General features: G+C 24.2%; 4 protein-coding genes across 4 annotated transcripts; 3 read left to right on the forward strand and 1 right to left on the reverse strand.

Annotated features, from left to right (window-relative positions):
* Window positions 1-1323: 1323 nt before the first annotated feature.
* Window positions 1324-2884, forward strand: Phum_PHUM172550 (uncharacterized protein; the record flags this gene model as incomplete). The annotated part of the gene is made up of 2 exons (XM_002425031.1): window positions 1324-1347; window positions 1565-2884. 2 exons carry the CDS (start codon window positions 1324-1326, stop codon window positions 2882-2884), a joined length of 1344 nt encoding a protein of 447 aa, XP_002425076.1.
* Window positions 2885-7995: 5111 nt separating this feature from the next.
* Window positions 7996-9032, forward strand: Phum_PHUM172560 (myosin-2 essential light chain, putative; the record flags this gene model as incomplete). The annotated part of the gene is made up of 4 exons (XM_002425032.1): window positions 7996-8041; window positions 8163-8303; window positions 8439-8603; window positions 8926-9032. The coding sequence occupies 4 exons, from the start codon at window positions 7996-7998 to the stop codon at window positions 9030-9032; spliced, it is 459 nt and encodes a 152-aa protein (XP_002425077.1).
* A 462-nt stretch (window positions 9033-9494) lies between these two features.
* Window positions 9495-12343, reverse strand: Phum_PHUM172570 (uncharacterized protein; the record flags this gene model as incomplete). Its single annotated transcript, XM_002425033.1, has 4 exons — window positions 9495-10007; window positions 10097-10443; window positions 10537-10767; window positions 12313-12343. 4 exons carry the CDS (start codon window positions 12341-12343, stop codon window positions 9495-9497), a joined length of 1122 nt encoding a protein of 373 aa, XP_002425078.1.
* A 1185-nt stretch (window positions 12344-13528) lies between these two features.
* Window positions 13529-15257, forward strand: Phum_PHUM172580 (tubulin alpha-1 chain, putative; the record flags this gene model as incomplete). The annotated part of the gene is made up of 5 exons (XM_002425034.1): window positions 13529-13712; window positions 13874-14493; window positions 14574-14789; window positions 14871-15034; window positions 15125-15257. 5 exons carry the CDS (start codon window positions 13529-13531, stop codon window positions 15255-15257), a joined length of 1317 nt encoding a protein of 438 aa, XP_002425079.1.
* Window positions 15258-18630: the final 3373 nt, after the last annotated feature.

Below are 18630 nucleotides of genomic sequence, written 5' to 3' on the forward strand. Positions count from 1 at the left end.
ATCAAAACTTTCCTTCCACGACTTTTTGTAGACTAAAAAAAAAAAAAAAAAAAACAAAGTTTTTTTTTTTTTTAAAAACTTTTTTTTTTTTTTTGGTATACTTTCCTTTGGTTGAACGTAAATAAATAAATAAAAAAAATAATAATTGTTTTTTGGATAATATTAATTGTAATTGTTAGACATTTTTTAAAAATTGAGGACATTTGATGTATATGTATAAATTTTAAATTCCTTCGTTTTATTTTTTCAAAACATAAATTTCGGGGTGGTAAATAAATTTAAAAAAGATAAATTTGAAAATTTTTTGAATTGTTACTTTTTATACACGAGTATTATTATAAATCTATATATATTTTATCGAAATTAAAAAAAGACCACTTTTGGTAGGTTGGTACACGTGGTTTTTGAAAAGTGACGCATTTATTGAAAAGAAACTGTTGACACATGTCGTTCATTAACAAATAAAACATTTTTATTTGTCTTTTTCCATCATTTTTTGCGGCGCGATTTTTCCTTTTTATATAATTTCGTTTGATTCTTCTTCATTTTTTTTTTTTTTTGTAGTAGATAATATTCGATCGGTTTGAGTGTTTTTCAGTTAATTAATTATTTTTAAAAACTTCCATTGCTTCCTTTATGCATTACATATAATAATAATAATACTAAACTCCTTTCGTTAATTTTTTTTTTTTTTTTTTTTGATTTGATTTTGATATTAAATTTAAAACTTTACATAATACATTTATGTTTTTTTTTTTTTTGTTTTACCTTGAATGATTTTCGTATCTTTGAAGCGATTGTGGTTTTATTTTCTATTACGCATCAATTTAAAAAAAAACTATAAAATTTAGTTTGCTATAAATAAATAACTTTTGTTTAAAAAAAAAAAAAAAAAACTAACTCTTGTAACTATTTACATAAGAATTTTTTACAAAATATATTTAAAAAAAGTTTGATTTATTTATTTTTTGTTGAATATTTTTATTAATGAAATAATAATTAATAAAAAGACCACATTTAAGTATATATATTTATATAATAATAATTATAATAAAAATAGAAAATAAAACCAAACGTGTATTTTGAACGTGTGAGTAACGCCTGAAATCTTGCGTTTAGATAATTTCAATACACTAAAATTTTTTTTTTTTATATATAGAAATTATATGGGATTCGATTTCTTTTTTTTTTCTTTCTTTTTTTTTTCGAAACGTTATTTATAATATTTTATATAACTCGTAGAAAAATGAAGATTTTAAATTTGAAACTTTTTTTAATTAATAAAAAAAAAATTTACATTAAATTAATAAAAATTTTACGAATATGGATGACGTAAGGAATTTCACGGTATGGTGAATCCAGGCACATGTGTAATGGCCCACTCTTTTACTCTTTGTAACAAAAAAAAAAAAAGTGAAAATAGTAAATAAATAAATAAATTTGTGTGATAGTATTTATAAACTCGTTTTGAAAAAGTTTCATTTTATTATTATTATTATTATTATTATTAATTTATTTATATGTGATATTAACATTGTTTTTTTTTTTTTTTTTTGTATTTCAGAGCCCTGACTTGATGGGGCTCCCTTCAGCGAATAAACGCAAACTTGGTGGTGGAGGGGAAGACGACGAAGGGCTTTTATCCTCCGCAAAACAATGTAAAAGTGAGGACCAGACGTGGGTGGCCGATGTACCTGGTCAAAATTTAAACTTACCAAAACCGTCCAAACCCTCCCGTCTTGAAGAATTAGCATCTGTTGCTCCGCCGGATTGGGCTGCTCAACGTCCGGCTCTATTAACGACTTTACTCGAGGATGATGACGAAGTGGACGACGAAGATTTCGACGATGAAGAAGAGGAACGAATAGAGGGAAAATATTTACCCGCTGGAAAATCATACTCTTGTAGGTATTCTTCGGAAGATTCGTGTTTCAATAATAAAAATTCTGGTTACGAGGATCAAGGATATTCGGGCGGTAGTAGTAGTCCGGTGCATTACGTTAGTCGATCCTCTTCTTATTCTTCTACGAAAAATTCTCAGTATTGGGGAGGATATCCCTCATCGTCTCCCCAGCAGACGATACGATGTGAAGAAAACGGTAAATCGTACCTGGAACTGGGTCCGAGCCCAGCAAGTGCGCGAAATAGGACGCCTAGTTCTTTAGATAAGTGCTGTGACGCAGAGAGGACTAGTTGGTGCAAACGCGCACCTGAAACCTCATGTTACCGCCAAAGGCGACTCGCTGTCTTTAATCTTTCTATGTGTAAGCTAGGACGATATAGACAATTCACAGACCCTAGTCTGTTAAAATCAGTGCTTATATGTAACACTTTAAGATACATAGAACGAGAAATGGAACAGGAAGGTTGTTTTTACGGTGGTTTACCCGGGCATGCAACTTGCGCGTCACCGCCACCCTTACCTCCAACTCCTTCACCTGCCGAAGTCGATCCGACTTTTCCTCCGCCTCAGTTCCTCGAAGTGCCTGACATCACTCCTTCTGCTTCTTCCTACAGAGCGGGTCCCGAATTTTACGAACAATCGGGTCGGGCGACGCCGTTTCCCCTTGCAAATCAGTGTTGCGATTCGGATTCGGGCGTGGGAGACGAAGACAATGCTAAAAGTATTAACTGGGGTTCGGTGCTAAGTTTGTCCAGTCAATCGGATTTGGATCCGATGAACAACAACGAACTATTTTCGGATTCATCGACGACTCAAGATTTGGTTCACGAATTCGACGATTTTCTACCCACGTGGAAATTGACTCCCGTGAGCGCGGACGAAGTACTCAAATCTGCAACGTCAGATACATCTCCATCTCTGTCACCTTGTCAAATTCAGGGACAAGAAATGGAACTCATGCAGGTACTAGTGAGTTCATAGCAGTTTACGGAAGAAATTGACACGCTCAGGTTGTGAGGGTAATTCACCCATTGTGTTCTCTATTCCTTTTCTTCCGCGTGACCCGTCCTTTTTATTATTTCTCTCTCTCACTCTCTCTCTCTCTCTCTCTCTGTCGAATAATATGAAATTAAATTAAAAACGGTTTTTTTTTTTTTTTTTATATTAATGGAGTGAGAAGAAAGAGTAAAAATTTTAAAATGTAATTCGCTAATTAAGCGAAAATTTTTAAAAAATTATGTCAATTGAAGAAAAAGCGCGTAAATGTTATGTGTTGTTGTTGTTGTACGCACGATGTGAAAACGATTTACCGGAAACACTTTCATTTATTATTCCGGAAATAGTAGTTTATTTCATCTATGAAATATATATATATATATAAAACTGAAATTACGTTTTCGGTTTTTTCTTTCGGACTGTATTATTTATAACGATCAATTTTTTTTTTATTAAAAAAAAAAAAAAAAGCAGTAGACACAGAAAAAAAAAACAATAATTATTATCAACCGGTAAATGCAAGGTAAATCGTTTTCATTTTCGATTTCACAACGAATAATTTATTTATTTATATTTTTTTAAAAACAAAAAAAAAAAAAAAAGAAAAAAAAAAGAAAAAAAGAAAGAAAATTTAATTTTTTTTAAAACTTGTAACCTAATCAAGTGTATATGATTTTGTTTTAACTCGCGTTAATAAATATGAATCATTTTGGCACAAAACCTGCGCAAAATTTTAATTGGAAATTTTAGTTTTACCCGTTAGGAAAAGGATAGAAAATGATTGATTTACTTTTTACAATATATAAAAAATTTTTATTAATTAATTAAAGTCGAAATTTTAAATTTAAATCGGCCCCCCTCGTTTTTTTTTTTTTTTTTTTTTTTTTTACATAATGTTGTGCAATTCGATTATTTATTTTAATTTTTTAAATAATTCTTGATAACTATTTTGAATATGAATAATGTCGGAACAAAAAAAAACAAAAACTATTATTATTATTATTATTATTATTATTATTATTATTACGGGTTCAACAATAAAAAAAAAAAAAAATTAAATATTTTATTTAATTGACTGTGGTGATCTTAATTGTATTGACGACGATTCGAGGAAAAATAATAATCATAAGATAAAGATGAGGGAGGAAAAAGTAGGAAGAGGAGGGAAGGGGGAAGAATGGAGGGGAGGGGAGGGAAGGGAAGGGAAAGAAAAATTGTTTTAAAGGAGTATAATGGAGATGAGGTTTAAGGGAAATAAATAAATAAATAAGTAATTGGTGCTTAAATACATAAAATAAAATAAAATAAATTTCCTCAATCACGAATTACTGCTACTATTACTACTATTATTATTATTATTATTATTATTATTATTATTATTATTATTATTATTATTATATTTTGTAGTTTTTCAGGCACTTACTACGATTAGTTTTTCCGAATTTTTATTTTATTTTATTTTATTTAAATAACGATTTTATCCATCGAGTTTTTAATTTTAATTTTTTTTTTTTTTTATCATCAAAAATTTTTCATTTTAATTGTCGACTGTGCCATTTTTACTTATATTATTATTAATAATAATAATAATGATAATAATAAATAAATAAATAAATATATTATTATTTCCTCCCTCGTTTAAAAGAAAAAAAATAATAAAATAAAAATAAATATCCATACGTACCTGTGCCTAATATTTTTTTTTATTTTTTTATTTTTAAAAAAGAGTTTTAATTCGTACTTAATAATAATAATAATAATAATAATAATAGTAATAATAATAATGAAAATTTATACAAAGTAATAATAGTAATAATAATAATAATGATAAGATTTTCCTTTTTTCCCCTCAACAAAAAATAAACAAATACATAAATTATTTCAATGTAAAGTTTTTATTAATGAAAATTTAAATTTTTTTTTCTTTTTTCTTTTTCTTTTCTTTTTTTTTTTTTTTTTTTTTAAAAAAAATATTTGTATTATATTTGTAGATAATATATAGTTATAATTAAGTAAATATATTATAAAAATAAAAAAGCAAAAAAAAAAAAAAAAAAATTATTAAAAATAAAAATAAGAAAAAAAAAAAAAAAGGATGGATTGATGAAGATTGTTTTAAAAAAGAAAAAATTAAAAAAACGAAAAATTTATAAGATTATTATTATTATTATTATTATTATTATATTAATTCGAAAATAAAATATTAAAAAAAAAAAAAAATTGTATAAAAATTTTTTTTATTTTTGTGAAAAAAAAAAAAAAAAAAAAAAACGTGTATAAATGTTCGGGTTAATTTTTTTTTTCTTTCTCCCCCTTTTTTTTTTTTTTATTTTTTTTTAATGAATGAAAACAAAACAAAAATGGAAAGAAAAGGAAAGTAAAAGGAAAGAATGAAAAAAAAAAAAAAAAAAAAGAAATTTGAATAAAAATAATTAAAATAATAAAATAAATCCATATATATATATATATTGTACAGAGATTTATTATTATTATTATTATTATTATTATTTATGTTTAATAAGTGGGGGGGGGGCATAACAATTTGATTTTTTTTTTTTGTTTTTTTAAAAAAAAACATGTCAATTATAATAAGGGAAAAGTTTTTTTTTTTTACAAATAAATGTTACCCTAATAAATAAATGAAAAAGAAAATGGCGGATTAGTTTTTTTTTTTTTTAAATATAATGTATGACAAAAAAAATTAAATAAATTTGACAGATAGCATAATAAAAAAAAAAATAATACTTTAAAATAAGTTTAAATAAAAAAATTGTTATGCCCCTTAAATTGAAAAATTATTATTTTTTATTATTATTATCAAAAAAAAAAAAAAATAGAAAATAGAAAAAAAAAAGAGAAAAAAAATATGAATGTGCTGTGATACTGTCTTGTACAATTAAAAAAAAATAATGAATGTAAAATTAAATAAATAAATAAAAAAAAAAAAAAAAACAAAAATAAAAGAAGAAGAAGAAAATGGATTATCTACTGCTCCTGCTGCCGCTGCTGCTGTTGATGCTGCTGCTGCTGCTGCCATTGCTCCTGCTCTGTGAAAAGAAAAAATTTTATTTTATTTTTTGTATTTTTTTTCTCACGGTTTTTTTTTTTTTTTTATTGTTCAGTTTTATATATATATATAAATAAAAATTAAACAAAATGAATGAAAGAAAGAATGAAAAAAGGAAAGAAATAAAAACGTTTATAAAATAATAAAAATATTGCAATAATAATAATAATTACACGTGTTGTAAACATTTTAAATTAAAGAGAAACAAAAAATTTATAAAAATATTAAATTGATATTTAAAAATAAAAAAACAAAAAAAAAAAATAATAAAAAGAATAATAATAATAATAAAAATATAAAAAAAAAAAAAAGTTAAATAAATAATTATAGAAAAAAAATATATATATATTCAATTGTTTATTTTTTATTCATATTGTTTTTCATTTTCTCATCATATCGTCTATGACTTTTTTGTTTATCCTTTTTTTCCCTCCATTTTCTTTTGCCACGACAGAAATTAAAAACAATAACATTAAAATAACTCACGTGATACGCCGCCATATTTGATTATTTCGGTGTAGTGTCATGTTTATAAATTTTCATTTGTTTTATTTTTTTTTTTTTTTTTAAATTCTAATTAAATTTGAATTATTTTTTTAAATTTATCTTTTTGGGAAAATGATTTTTTCAAGATTTTAATTAATTATAAAAATGGTATGTATGATAATAATAATTATAAAAAAGAAATTAAAATTTATTATAAATCCATAATGAAGGAAAAACTTTGAGTAATTTTTTTTTTTTTTTTTTTTTTCATTTATTTATTTGTTAGAGTTTATTATAAAATATTTATATTATTTAAAAAAAAGAAAAGAAAAGAAAAGATTGTTCTTATGCAAAAATTTATTTAATTTGATGTGACCGTTAGTGTGTAAGAGAAAGTTTTTTCGTGTACCCGACGATAATTACGGTTATTTAAAGAAAGTTAGATGGCAGCACATGTCGGTTATGTTATTCGATTCGTTAAAATAATACGTAGTTGTATTGAAAATAGGGTGAAATTTTTTTTTTTTTTTAAATTCTATATTTATATACATATTCATACGCGTTAATTCAATGTTTTAAAAAAATTATTATTTAAAAAAAATTTTTTTTTATTTGCGTGCTTTACCCCCCCCCCCACCCCCGCTTCCCTCCCGTTTTTCGTTAATAAACATATTTTTGATTTTATTGTAATAGAATTCATACCGATTTGAATCGTAATGTGTTTAAAAACGTATTTTAAAATGGAAAAGGTTTTTTTTTTTTTTTGTTTTTTTAAATAAAAGAAATAAGTAAACTTAATATTTTATATTCGATTACGTATTTGAAATGTGACGTAAAAATTAAAAATTAATGGAAGTAATAATCATCATTTAGAAAGAGAATTCTTTTAATACTTTTGTAATTATTATTATTTTGCTTATTAAATGCAGATTTATTTTTAATATTTTCTACATTTTCGGGGGGAGGGGAAATAATAAGAAACTTTTATTTAACTTTTATTTCAAATTCATTTTTGACAACTCGTTTTATTTTGGCGGTTTTATTTTTAAGATCCTCCATTTTGATTTGAGGCAACGTGACGAATTTTGCAGAACAAAATCATATGCCTGACAAATTGTTAAAACAAAATGGTAAATATCATCATAAGTCTTATCAAATCATTTGTTTTATTTATTTATTTAACGAAAATATATATATTTATTAATTTAAGATGTTTTTTTTTTTTTTGTTATTAACAGGCTTCGTACAGTGAAGATCAATTAGCTGGTAAGTTTATTATTATTTTATTTAAAATTAAGGTCAGATATACCTTACAATATGACTCAATTTGCACATGACACGCCCAAAGTTAAACTAACTTCACCATATTAGGGAAAATTTTTAAAAGGATTAGGGACGTACATAACGAGCTAATTTAATGTTACCTTTAAGCGTAAATTAGTTTTTAACAATCTTTTTTGTGAATCCGTTGTGAAACGTTTTGTTATTTTTCCTTGTTGTTATATTTTGTCTTTTCCTTTTGTTTTTTTTTTAAAATAATAAAATGTATGGATATGAACCTAATAGGAAAATTTTGTCTACAATGGAAGGTGAAATCCATAAAAATTTTGTTTTCTTTTTTTTTTTTTGTTTCTTTACTTTTGGGTGAAACTATTTACATTTATAAAATATATTTTAGAAAGTGTTTTTCAATTTAAATATTATTCATAGAGTTTCAGGAAGCTTTCCAATTATTTGACAGCAGAGGAGATGGAAAAATTCATATATCACAAATAGGGGATGTTCTTAGAGCTTTGGGACAAAACCCTATCGAATCAGAAGTTAAAAAATTTACCAAACAGCATAAAGCAGGTATGATTCTTTTTCGTTTTTGTCCATTATCCAAATTTTGTATTAATTAATAATAATTTATATTTTTAAAAAATATTTTTATTATTTATTTTATGATTTATATCTTAAAAATTTTTGTATTTTTTTTTTTTAAAGATGAGAGAATAAGTTTTGAAGTTTTTTTGCCAATTTATCAGACGATATCTAAGAGTAGGACCAGCGACACAGCAGATGATTTTATCGAAGGTTTGCGTCATTTCGATAAAGATGGAAATGGTTTTATATCATCTGCAGAATTAAGGCACTTGCTTACCACCTTAGGTACTTTAATTACTATTTGTTTTTTTTTTTTTTTTTTTTTGCAAAATTTTTATTTAGTATTGTATTTCTTTTTGTGTAAATTAAGTTTTTCCATAAAAGTAAAAGAAATGAAGTATTTTTTAAAAGAATTTGAGACATACTGTTGACAAAACACTTGTGTTTACTTTTTGACGATTATTTGAATTGTTTATTTTTGCGTTAATATTCCTTAAAATTTGATTTTATTAAGTTGTCGAGAAATGAATGAATGAATTATTTAGTTTTCTAATTTTTTATATTCATTTTTGAGTGAAATTTTTTCTGAAATTTTTGTTTGTTGTAGGAGAAAAATTGACAGATGAGGAAGTAGAACAGGTACTGTCAGGTCAGGAAGATTCTCAAGGGAACATAAATTATGAAGAATTTGTTCGTTTGGTCATGACAGGTTAATTCATATTATTAGTAAATTATTCCCGAAAAAAAAATGATCAATTATTAATCTTACATAAATAAAATTTTAATAAATTTTTTTTTATTATTAATCATTCCTAATTTTTAATTTGATTTTTATTAAATATTTTTTTTTTTTTTTTTTTTTTTAAAAATAGAATTTAAGTGAAATTGTTTGAATATTATTTTATTTATTTATTTTATTTCTAATAATGATTCAATAAATTGAACGAGATGCCTTCAAAAAAAAATTTTTTTTTACATATTTTAAATATTATAGTGTAATTTATTTAAATAAAAGCATTTAAACTAATACTAAATATTGTAAAAATAATACTAATAATTTTAGTTTTGTTTTTTTTTTTTACTAAAATTATTTTTATTATTTGTTTCCTTTTATTCGAGAAACAAAAAAAAAAAAAAAAAGGATTAATTAATTTGTCTTAAAGGAAGTCTTAGTTACTAGTGTCTAATATTTCTTTGTGTGATTTTCTTTGGTTTTGAAGCGCATTGAAAGTTCATTTTTTTAAGGGGAATCCCCGTTGGACCATCTGTTATTTCACATATGTTGATGCCTAATTTAGAAAATGGATGACAACGAGTTTTTTGATTTCCCCATTTTCCTCTATATTTTAACCAGTTACGCTGAGTGTAAGAATGAGATTTAAGAAGTTTTAAATTTTCCCACGTTTTCCAAGGGACGCCGAATCCGCTGTCGTCGTAGAGACGTGGAATTCGTACAAATCGATGCCTACCAGGACCCGTCCACAATCCGTGGGAACCTTTTGCCGAAAACAAAACAGGTCTTTGATCCGGAGCCATCAGTCTCATGATTGGAGGAAACATAGGACGTTGTAAAATACCTTTACGAATTTCTCTTTTTTCAAACTTGAAATGATTATATGTTTTAGAATACGTGTAAAAGGCACCGACATCATGTGTCGATACGTACATTTTTTTTGGAAATTCAGAACCCTGAAACGTTTAAAGATAAACTTATCTTAGCGTTTTATTCTTAAAAGGTGTGCCAACATCAAAAAAAAAAAAAAATAATAATAATTTACTTCAAAATATAAACTTATGTGTTCCCAATCTCCAACGTGATTTCCAAATACTTTTATATCACCCAAACAAATGTCGTTAACCCTAGGTATAGGCCAGGCACCAAAACGTCCCATATTAAACGTACATATGGCTTTTCCTTGACTAAAAGGATAAAACATCCAATAGGTTACGTGAAAATTTATATTTGAATTTTTCTTAATTTTTTCATTTTTTGTTAAATTATTATTAAAATTAAAAAAATTTTTTTGAGTTGGTTGACAGACTTCAATCAAAGCGTAAACAGGTACGGAATATTTTTGAGGATTTCGCCCGTATATAAACGAAGATGAATTCCTTAGGAGAGAATCTGTGGAAAATAATAATGATGATAATTCTCTCATCTTTTGTTTTGAATTATATTATATAAAAATTCAGAAAAAATAAAAAAATAAAAGCTAACCAACGTCTTCTGTTGTTGTCAAAAACCAAGTTTCTGATAAGTGACCTTTTGGAAGGTCATCGACAGCAATTTCTCTCGATTCTGGATAAGGATTTTCATACACGCTACTTCCCTGATATTTTTCAGGTATTGCAATTATGTGATCTAAAAATTCAGTGACGCTACTGGGAAAAAATTGTTCTCCAGGTGCTAAAAAAACTAAAGGAGCCCATCTTCGAACTAAATTTTCAACTGAAAAAAAAATAAAAAATGAATTTTTCATACAAAAACAAAATATTTTGTTTTCTTTGATTTGTTGGAATCAAAATGAATATTTAAAAAGAAAGTAAAAAAAAAAAATTTTTTTTTTTTTTTTTTTAAAAAGTTACAACAAACAAAATTCCAGTTGGCAAATATTCAATCGATAATATAATAAAACTTCCTTTTTACGTGCGTAAACAAACAGAAAATTTCACTTTAAAATCATTTCCGGTAAATTTAACGAGAAACTTTTAATTTTTTTATATATATATATATATATTTATTACATAACAAAATCAAAAGAAAAAAAAAAAAAAAAAACGTTTCCATTCGTGTTTTTGTGCAGTTTTGTGCAAACGGAATAAAAAAAAAAAGTTCGTTACATAATTTAAAAAAAAATTTGCAATGAGGAAATAATAATAAATTTCTTACTCTTTTAATTACCGTTAATAATTATTATTATTTTAAAAGTATTATTTTTCTTTTTCTTTTTTTTTTAGTAGATTATAATTTAATTCGTTAAAATCCGAAAAAAAAAAATCATTAAATTAAATAAAATCATGATCGATTTATAATAACGCGTCATTGTTTTGTTTTTCGTCAGGTTTGCCAACGTAAAACCGCCGGCAACGGTTGATGAAATCGTTTCGAAACAAAAATTTTGTGTTTTTTTTTTTTTGTAACCGTAATTTTATCTTAATAAAAATAATAAGTTAATAATTTTTATGTAGTTTACTTAAATAAATAAATAAAAAAAAAACTGATTTCTCTTAAAAACTGTGTGTGTGTGTGTGTGAAATCAGTTGAGTTGATTTTGTGGTCATGTAACTTTTTTACTAACGGCAAATATATATTCATATAAATGAAAGTGTCAACATATTATTTTCACTTTTGTCATAATAAATTAATAATTGTTTTTACTTTAAAAAAAAAAAAAAAAATTTACTCTGTCACAGATTAATATGATTTCTTCAACTTGTTAATTTTCACTTTTAATTACTTTTCTTTTCTTTTTTTAAAAGGGAAAAATTTAAAATTTAATTAAATGATCATGAGAAGGAGAGTATGTGGATGTAAAAATTAATGGATGCATCAGGTTAAAAATAATAATAAAAAGCTTTTAAGTTATTATTTAACTCATTTAAAAGTAATTTTTTAATTGATACCTAATCAAGGTATCAGAAGGTATTAGTTATAACTGATTGAAACATAAAATAAATAAAATTTTGTATCATTTGAATAGAATTTATCTTTTTTGGTTTTTGATTCTTGTAAAAAAAACAATTTGAAGAGTTTTGTTAAAAGTTAACATTGGTAAGTGGGAGAAAAATAAAATAATTTACATTTATGTGTAACTAATTAAACAAATTTAAATTTCAGATAAAAAATTATTGAAAATTACTCACTCTTATCATGAACTCCTTCGCGCAGTTGACCACCATAATCATCATCATCATCATCATCATCGTTTCCAAAAGCATATATTTGTATAAAAATAGATGTAGTTAATAAAAAATAATATAACTTGCATAATACAAGCATTATCCACACCTTGAAATCTATCCATTCTATGCTTGCGCAAACATTTTTTTATTAACGACCGTATTATTATAGGTGAAAGCCAATTTTTGTTGTTGTTGTTGTTGTTCAAGAGGCCGGTTGTTGATGATTGTCCGACCAACCGACCGTCCGACCAACGTCGTCGACGAAAGTCACTAATATAATCTCAATTCAATATTCAAACGTATAATAATAATAATAATAATAATTCTAGAAACCTACTTGAATGTTATCTCATAAGGTCTCCCCACTTTATATTTTGATTCGGGCTCCCCACTAGCCATTCTTCATATTTTGTTCTACTAATATATTTGCTAGATTGATATAACTGGATTTGTAGTTTTGCTAGTTGATATCACTGGTGACCCAAGATCAGAAAAAGGGAAAATGAAAATTTTCTTTTATTTTTTTTATAATGATAATAAAATAATTAAATTAAAAAAAAAGAAAAGAAAAGTATAATAATTAAATTAAAATAAGAGAGAGAGAGAGAAAACAAAAATTTAAAAAAAAAAACTTTCAAAATGGTGGTGGTGGTGGTGGTGGTGATGTTGTCAAATTTTTTTGCTTTTTTATCAATTTTTATCATAATTTAAAATATTTTTCTTAAACTTTAAACTATATGTATATTAAAACAGTTTGGTATAAGTTGTTAGGGGGGGTTGGGGGGTGGGGGTTGGGGGAAACCGATAGAGAGAGAGAGAGAGAGAGAGAGAGTGAATTGTTATGTATCATACTTGTCAAACATAATATAAAAATTTAGAATAAAAAATTTTTTTTCACAACAATTTAATTTAAAAACATGTGAAAGCTTTTTTGTTTTTGCCTTTTTTTAGTTTTTTTTTTTTTTTTTTTTTTTTTTTTTTAAATTTTTAGTTTATCCTTTTAAAATAAAAATAAAAATAATAATAAAAAAATAATTTTTGAATACAAATTTTTTTTTTTTTTTTTTTTTTTTTCACTCTTTCTAAATTTGTCGTGATTACTTAATAAATTTGTCAAAATTTTTAATTATAAATAAATAAAATCAAAATGGTAAGATTTTATAATAATAATAATAATAATAATTTTTTTTTAATTTAAACATTTATTTATTTAATTAATTAAATATTTTGAATAAAAAAAAAAAAAAAAAAAAAAAAATTTGTAGAGGGAATGCGTTTGTGTACATGTCGGCCAAGCTGGCATACAAATGGGTAATACAATGTGGGAACTTTTTTGCATCGAACATGGTATAAGTCCTGATGGATTCGTTATGAAAAATAGAGAAAATTGTAAAAATCTTTTAGGAGATTCCGCTCAAACATTTTTTTCACAAGCAGAAGAAAAGATGATACCCAGGTTGGTAATGGTTGACTTGGAACCAACGGTTTTAGGTATGATTTTTATTATAATTGAATTATCAAATATTATTATAAAAACTTTTTAACGGTTTTTTTTTTTTTTTTTTTTTAAATTTTTGTTTCTGAAATTTATATTTAAATGTTTATTTAAAAAATAATAATAATAATAATTAACGTTATTTTTTTTTTTTTAGATAGCGTCAGAGCGGGAAAATATCGATCGCTTTATCATCCTGATCAATTAATTTCCGGTAAAGAAGATGCTTGTAGTAATTTTGCAAGAGGACATGACACCGTTGGAAAAGAAATGTTGGATGCTGCTTTTGGTGGTATAAAAAAAATAGCTGAAAATTGTGAAGGATTACAAGGATTTATGATGTTTCATTCATGCGGGGGAGGAACGGGTTCCGGTTTTGCATCTTTGCTCATGGAAAAAATCGTTACGGAATTTTCAAAAAAAAGTCATTTGGAATATGTCGTGTATCCGGCACCGCAATTTTCCAGTTCCGTCGTCGAACCTTATAATTCTGTTTTATCATTACATAGCACACTTCAATCCGATTATTCCGATTGTACGTTCATGATTGATAACGAAGCACTTTACGACATTTGTCAGAAAAAATTATGCATTGAAAGGCCGACATTTTCAACCCTTAATAGAATGTTGGCTCAAGTTGTGTCTTCGATAACAGCCTCACTAAGATTTACAGGAATGCTTAACGTCGATTTATCCGAATATCAAGTTAATCTTGTACCGTTTCCTCGACTTCATTTTCCTTTGACAACTTATGCACCCATCACGAATCAAACAAAGGTAAAGAATGTCGGGGAGGAAGAATGATAGATATGTCCTTTTTGCATTAACATCAAACCTTCTTTTCTTTTCTCTTCCAGGTTTTTCACGAACAATTATCCATTCACGACATAACATGCGAATGTTTTGAAAATTCAAATCAATTGGTGAAATGTAATATAAAAAATGGAACGTTTATCGCATGTTGTCTTCTTTACAGAGGAGATATCGTATCGAATGATATTAAATCCGCAATAAGAAGTATTCGAAATAGGAAAACCGTTGATTTTGTCGAATGGTGTCCAACAGGATTTAAAGTAATCGTTACAATTTGAATTTAATAATAATAATAATAATGTTTCTCATTAAATATGAATTTGTTTTTTGTGTGTGATAAGGTCGGAATAAATTTTCAACCCCCAAGTAAATTTCCACATGATGAAATGGCAAGAATTCAAAGGGCTGTTTGCATGCTTGCTAATACGACAGCAATAACGGAACCTTGGGAAAAATTAGGGAAAAAATTTGATTTGATGTTTAATAAAAAAGCTTTTATTCACTGGTATTAATCAATTAATTTTATGTATTTTGTAAAGCCACAATATGAAATTATTATTATTATTAATAATATATATATATTTTTTTTAATAAGGTATTTAAATGAAGGAATGGAAGAAGAACATTTTCTTGAATCTAGAACAAATTTTGAAATGTTACAAATAGATTATAAAGAAGTTCAAAAAGACATGCATCCATTTTTAAATGCACAATCACCAGAAGTTTAAAAAGGCATTTTTTTATTTATTTATTTTAATAAATTTTATTTATATTATTTATTTCGAAATTTATTAGTTTTTAAGAATGATCACGAAATTATTTAAAATAAGTTTTTTTTTTTTGTTGTCATTTTAAAATTTCATTAAATTATTTAATTATGTGAGAAAATATAGAATTTTTTTTTTTTTCCTATGTTGTAAAAACAATAAATTTAATTATTAATTCATTACACGTAAAATTACATTTTTAAATAATTAAAATAACAAACCCTCTATTTTTTCGTGATCATTTTTGTATTATTAAAGAATAACCTTCGATTATTTTAATAAATTAATAATTTATTAATTTTTTTTTTTTTTTTTTAGGGGAGCCTTTTTTTTCACAGAAACAAACAAACAAACAAACTGACACTGACACAAATCATTTATTGGATATGAAATGTATGAGTTTTTTTTTTTTAATGTATGAGTTTTTTTTTTTTTTTTTTTTTCACTAACTGGACATTGATATTACTGGAGAGAATTATCAATCAGTCATTTATTTATATATATATATATATACGAATTGTTTTTCATGTTAATCCGTACAAAAAAGTATAAAGTAAAATATGAATAAAAATACGATGGAAAAATAAAGAAAAGAAGAAAAAAAAAAAAAGGTAAAATTTATCAAAAATCAATTCAAAAAAAAAAAAAAAAAAAATTTCATTATTCTTCTCGAAATAAAAAATATTTATATACGAAAATAAAAGTTAATAATATATATATATATATTTTTTATAAAATTACTTTTATAAAGTAATTTTAAAACTTGTAAATTTTTCTTTTCTTTTATTTTTTTTCTCTCTCTATCTCTCTCTCTCAAAATTTTCTTCTCTTTTTTAATTAAACTAATTTTTATATAATTAACCTTTTTAAAATGTTTTATTTTTTAAATTTTAATTCATAACAAAATTTTTTGCCTTTTTTGGTATATGTTGACATTTAATTTTTTTTTAACTAATTTTCCTTGTGTGTTTCTTTCTCACTAGTTTTACACAAATGTTTGTTGTAGTTTTTATTTTAGTTTAAATTGTTACAATTTCAAAATGTTTAATTATTTTCCAAAGCTGATCTCTTGATTTTATCGGAATCTGCTTATAATAATATTTATAACTGGCAGTATTCGAATTCATGCCCACAAAATGTTTTCAAATATGTATAACGAAACAACCAATTTTTTCAAATGATTAGAATTAGTTTTTAAGTATTTATGGTTCATTAGTTTTGTAAAACATGAGAATATTCATTTTTTTAAAACACAAAAACTATTAATATTAATTTATGACTTTTTCCAATGTGTCCTTTTTTTTATATTCTAAGATTGTTATTCGGTAATGTTAAGTTTCAGCAATTAAATTGTTAATTTTTGTCTTTATTGAATCTATTTATTGAATTTTTTTGTAATGAATAATATTTTTAATTGTAGTTGACTTTGATTTCAAGGTTTACGAATAAATATTGATCCATTGTATTTGTAAAAACAAAATTTTTTGTAATGTGGGTGGTACTCGTTAAAAAAAATTCATTTAATTTTTTTTTCTCTCTTCAAAAATATAAATGTCGATTAAAAACTTTTTCTTGTAAAATTATTTAAAAATTATTTTTAAAAAAAATGAAGGTACATTACAATTGGTCCTTTTTTTTGTTTTATCAAATTTTCTTACGAGTTATTAAATGAATCAGATATGGTGTCTTATTTAAAGGTGACTTCTTGAATGTTGCACAATATGAATGATGGTCAAAGAGTTTTTCTGATAGTATTTTGAATTAAAACTATGCCAAGATTATTTTGTTGTGTGTCCTATATATACAGTCTGCAATAAAAAATATTTTTAATGTTTGTTTGTACTAGTTGCAGCAAAAAACCTTCACACTTTAAACACTAATAAAAGTAAATCTAGGATTTTATACATAAAGATACTTATGCTTTTAAACTATTTTGTCTTCCACTTGGATTTTATTATACATATATGTGTAGAGATCCTAAAAATAATTATAGAGATATTATTAAGTTTTATTCAATAACAGAATTTTAATTGAATTAAAACTATAGTCTCAAACTAATATAATTGTGCAAAGCCAAATTATTATTTAGAAACCAATTTTTAAATTAGATAACATAATATATACTGTTTATAAATTAAACGAAACAAGGTCAATTTTTATAAAAATACCGTATAAATATAACCTTCATTTTAATTTTAATATGAAAAAAATTTTCAGGGGTAAAAAAAAAAACGTAAACTTCTTTTTTTCATTTGATTCAAAGAGCAGGTGTCGTTAAAGCCAGTTCGACTATAAATATTGCCCGCAAAACAGTTTTTACCGTGTTAGATACATTTCATGATAAAACAGTATATATCGATCTATCGATTATCGTGTCACGAATTTTCGAGAATCGATATTTTTCATTAACGGACGCTACCATTCGAAATTGTTTCAAGTTATATTTTAAAAGGTAGAAAAAATTTAAATTAAGATAAAAATTAAAAGTTTTTTTTAATAAAAGCGTTATTAATTAATGAGTTTGAAAAATTCTGTGATAGGATAAATAAGTTTTATGAGAGAAATATTTTACTTAAAGTAATTTATTTAAGTTTAAAAATTGAAATGTAATGTGGTTTATGTGAAGAAGAAGAGCAAAAAAATTACAATAGAATAAATTTGTATAAATTTTGTAAAACAAAAAAAAAAAAACTTGTTAAATTTTATTATTATTATTACTGTGATTTGGTAAATTTAAATAAGTAACAAATAACAAAACAGGTAACAAATATTTTTTTACACAAATTATGTGTATATATATATGTATGCATTCATAACTTATTGCAAATTTAATTAAATTTTTTTTTTTTTTTTTTAATTCATTAAAATTTTATAATTTATTTAATTTTTTCTTTTACATTTCTTATAACAGAATGCATATATATATAAGTACACATAATTTTTTTAAATTGGTATTTATAATTTTATATTAAAAAAGTAATTAATTAATTTTTTTTACACTTGACAATTATTATATATTTGTTGATATATTTTTAAGCATGTATTTTAACACTTTTTATACTAATTTTTGTATATTTTAGGTCTTTTTAATGATTCTAACATAATTTCTTCTTTAAATTATACTTCAATAATGTTAATAGTATGGCTTCCAGTGTGTACACAAATGCAAGAATTACATCAGCATTCATTTCTCACATTCTGACAGTTTTAATCTTTAATTTTTTTGTTTTTTAGCCTTTTTATCCTTTTCTACAAGTAGTGTTTTATACAACAGCATCAACTACTTTCATTCTTCATCAGAATATCAGATTATGACATCAGGTTTATTAAGGTA

This window comes from Pediculus humanus, genomic scaffold (assembly GCF_000006295.1).
Source record: "Pediculus humanus corporis 1103172107520 genomic scaffold, whole genome shotgun sequence".
Classification (NCBI taxonomy): Eukaryota; Metazoa; Arthropoda; class Insecta; order Psocodea; family Pediculidae; genus Pediculus; species Pediculus humanus.